Source organism: Mustela nigripes, unplaced genomic scaffold (assembly GCF_022355385.1).
Source record: "Mustela nigripes isolate SB6536 unplaced genomic scaffold, MUSNIG.SB6536 HiC_scaffold_15298, whole genome shotgun sequence".
Taxonomy (NCBI): domain Eukaryota; kingdom Metazoa; phylum Chordata; class Mammalia; order Carnivora; family Mustelidae; genus Mustela; species Mustela nigripes.
This window is the reverse complement of record NW_026754704.1, coordinates 1-1061: the sequence shown is the minus strand read 5'-3', so window position 1 is coordinate 1061 and position 1061 is coordinate 1. Positions and strand designations below refer to the sequence as shown.

General features: G+C 72.4%; 1 protein-coding gene across 1 annotated transcript; it reads left to right on the top strand.

Moving 5' to 3' along the window:
- The first annotated feature begins 442 nt into the window (after positions 1–442).
- PGRMC1 (progesterone receptor membrane component 1) lies at positions 443–1023 on the top strand. The gene has a single exon (XM_059387582.1). It carries the CDS (start codon positions 550–552, stop codon positions 1000–1002), a length of 453 nt encoding a protein of 150 aa, XP_059243565.1. The 5' UTR covers positions 443–549; the 3' UTR covers positions 1003–1023.
- The last annotated feature ends 38 nt before the right edge of the window (positions 1024–1061 follow it).

Below are 1061 nucleotides of genomic sequence, written 5' to 3'. Positions count from 1 at the left end.
GGCGGGGAAAGGTGAGGTTTCAGAATGGAAGGCGAGAGAGAAGCTGAAGCAAGAGGAATGGAGTCGTGCGTGGCGCGCATCAGGTGGCCGAGCGGGCCTCGGCCAGAGCTCTGCAAAGCCGAGGCTCTAGGAGCAGGTCCCGGTGCAAGAAGCCCGGGAGTGTGCGGAGGAGGGGTGCGCGCCGCGTCGCGCTCAGCTAGAGGCTGGAGCGGGGATGGCGTGAGGATGGGGCCGCGGCCTCGCAGGTAGGGCCGAGACGGGGGCTCCTCCCGCCGCCGCAGGGGAGGCAGGATCCGGCCGGGGGCCGGGGGGAGGGGAAGGACCGTCCGGAGGCCAGGTGGGGGGCCAGAGTCGGACCCTCCGGGCGCCCGGGCAGCAGAGGGGGAGGCGGGGCCTAGAGGCTCCGCCCCGGCCCCGCCCCGGCCCGCCTCCTCCGCTGGCTAGTCCTTGTCCGCGGAGCCCCGCGCGCCACTAGCTCGCTGAGAGGGAGGAGAAAGCCGCCAGTTCCGGAGCCCTCCCTAGCCCGGCCCAACCTTTGCTCCAGAGATCATGGCTGCCGAGGATGTGGCGGCGACCGGCGCCGACCCGAGCGAGCTGGAGAGTGGCGGGCTGCTGCACGAGATTTTCACGTCGCCGCTCAACCTGCTGCTGCTCGGCCTCTGCGTGTTCCTGCTGTACAAGATCGTGCGCGGGGACCAGCCGGCGGCCAGCAACGACAGCGACGACGACGAACCGCCCCCGCTGCCCCGCCTTAAGCGGCGCGACTTCACCCCTGCCGAGCTGCGGCGCTTCGACGGCGTCCAGGACCCGCGCATACTCATGGCCATCAACGGCAAGGTGTTCGACGTGACCAAAGGCCGCAAGTTCTACGGGCCCGGTAACTGCGGCCGCCCAGGGGACGCGGAGACAAAAGAACGGGCCCTGGCCCGGGGCAGGGGCCGGGGGGAGGCGAGGGGGGAGCGGGGCACCCCCCTCGGCGGCAGTGGACGAGGGTCGTTCTAGAAGGGCTGCGGCCGGCGGGGGACGCCGCCAGCGCCGGGATGGGCGGGTGGGGGGGGACG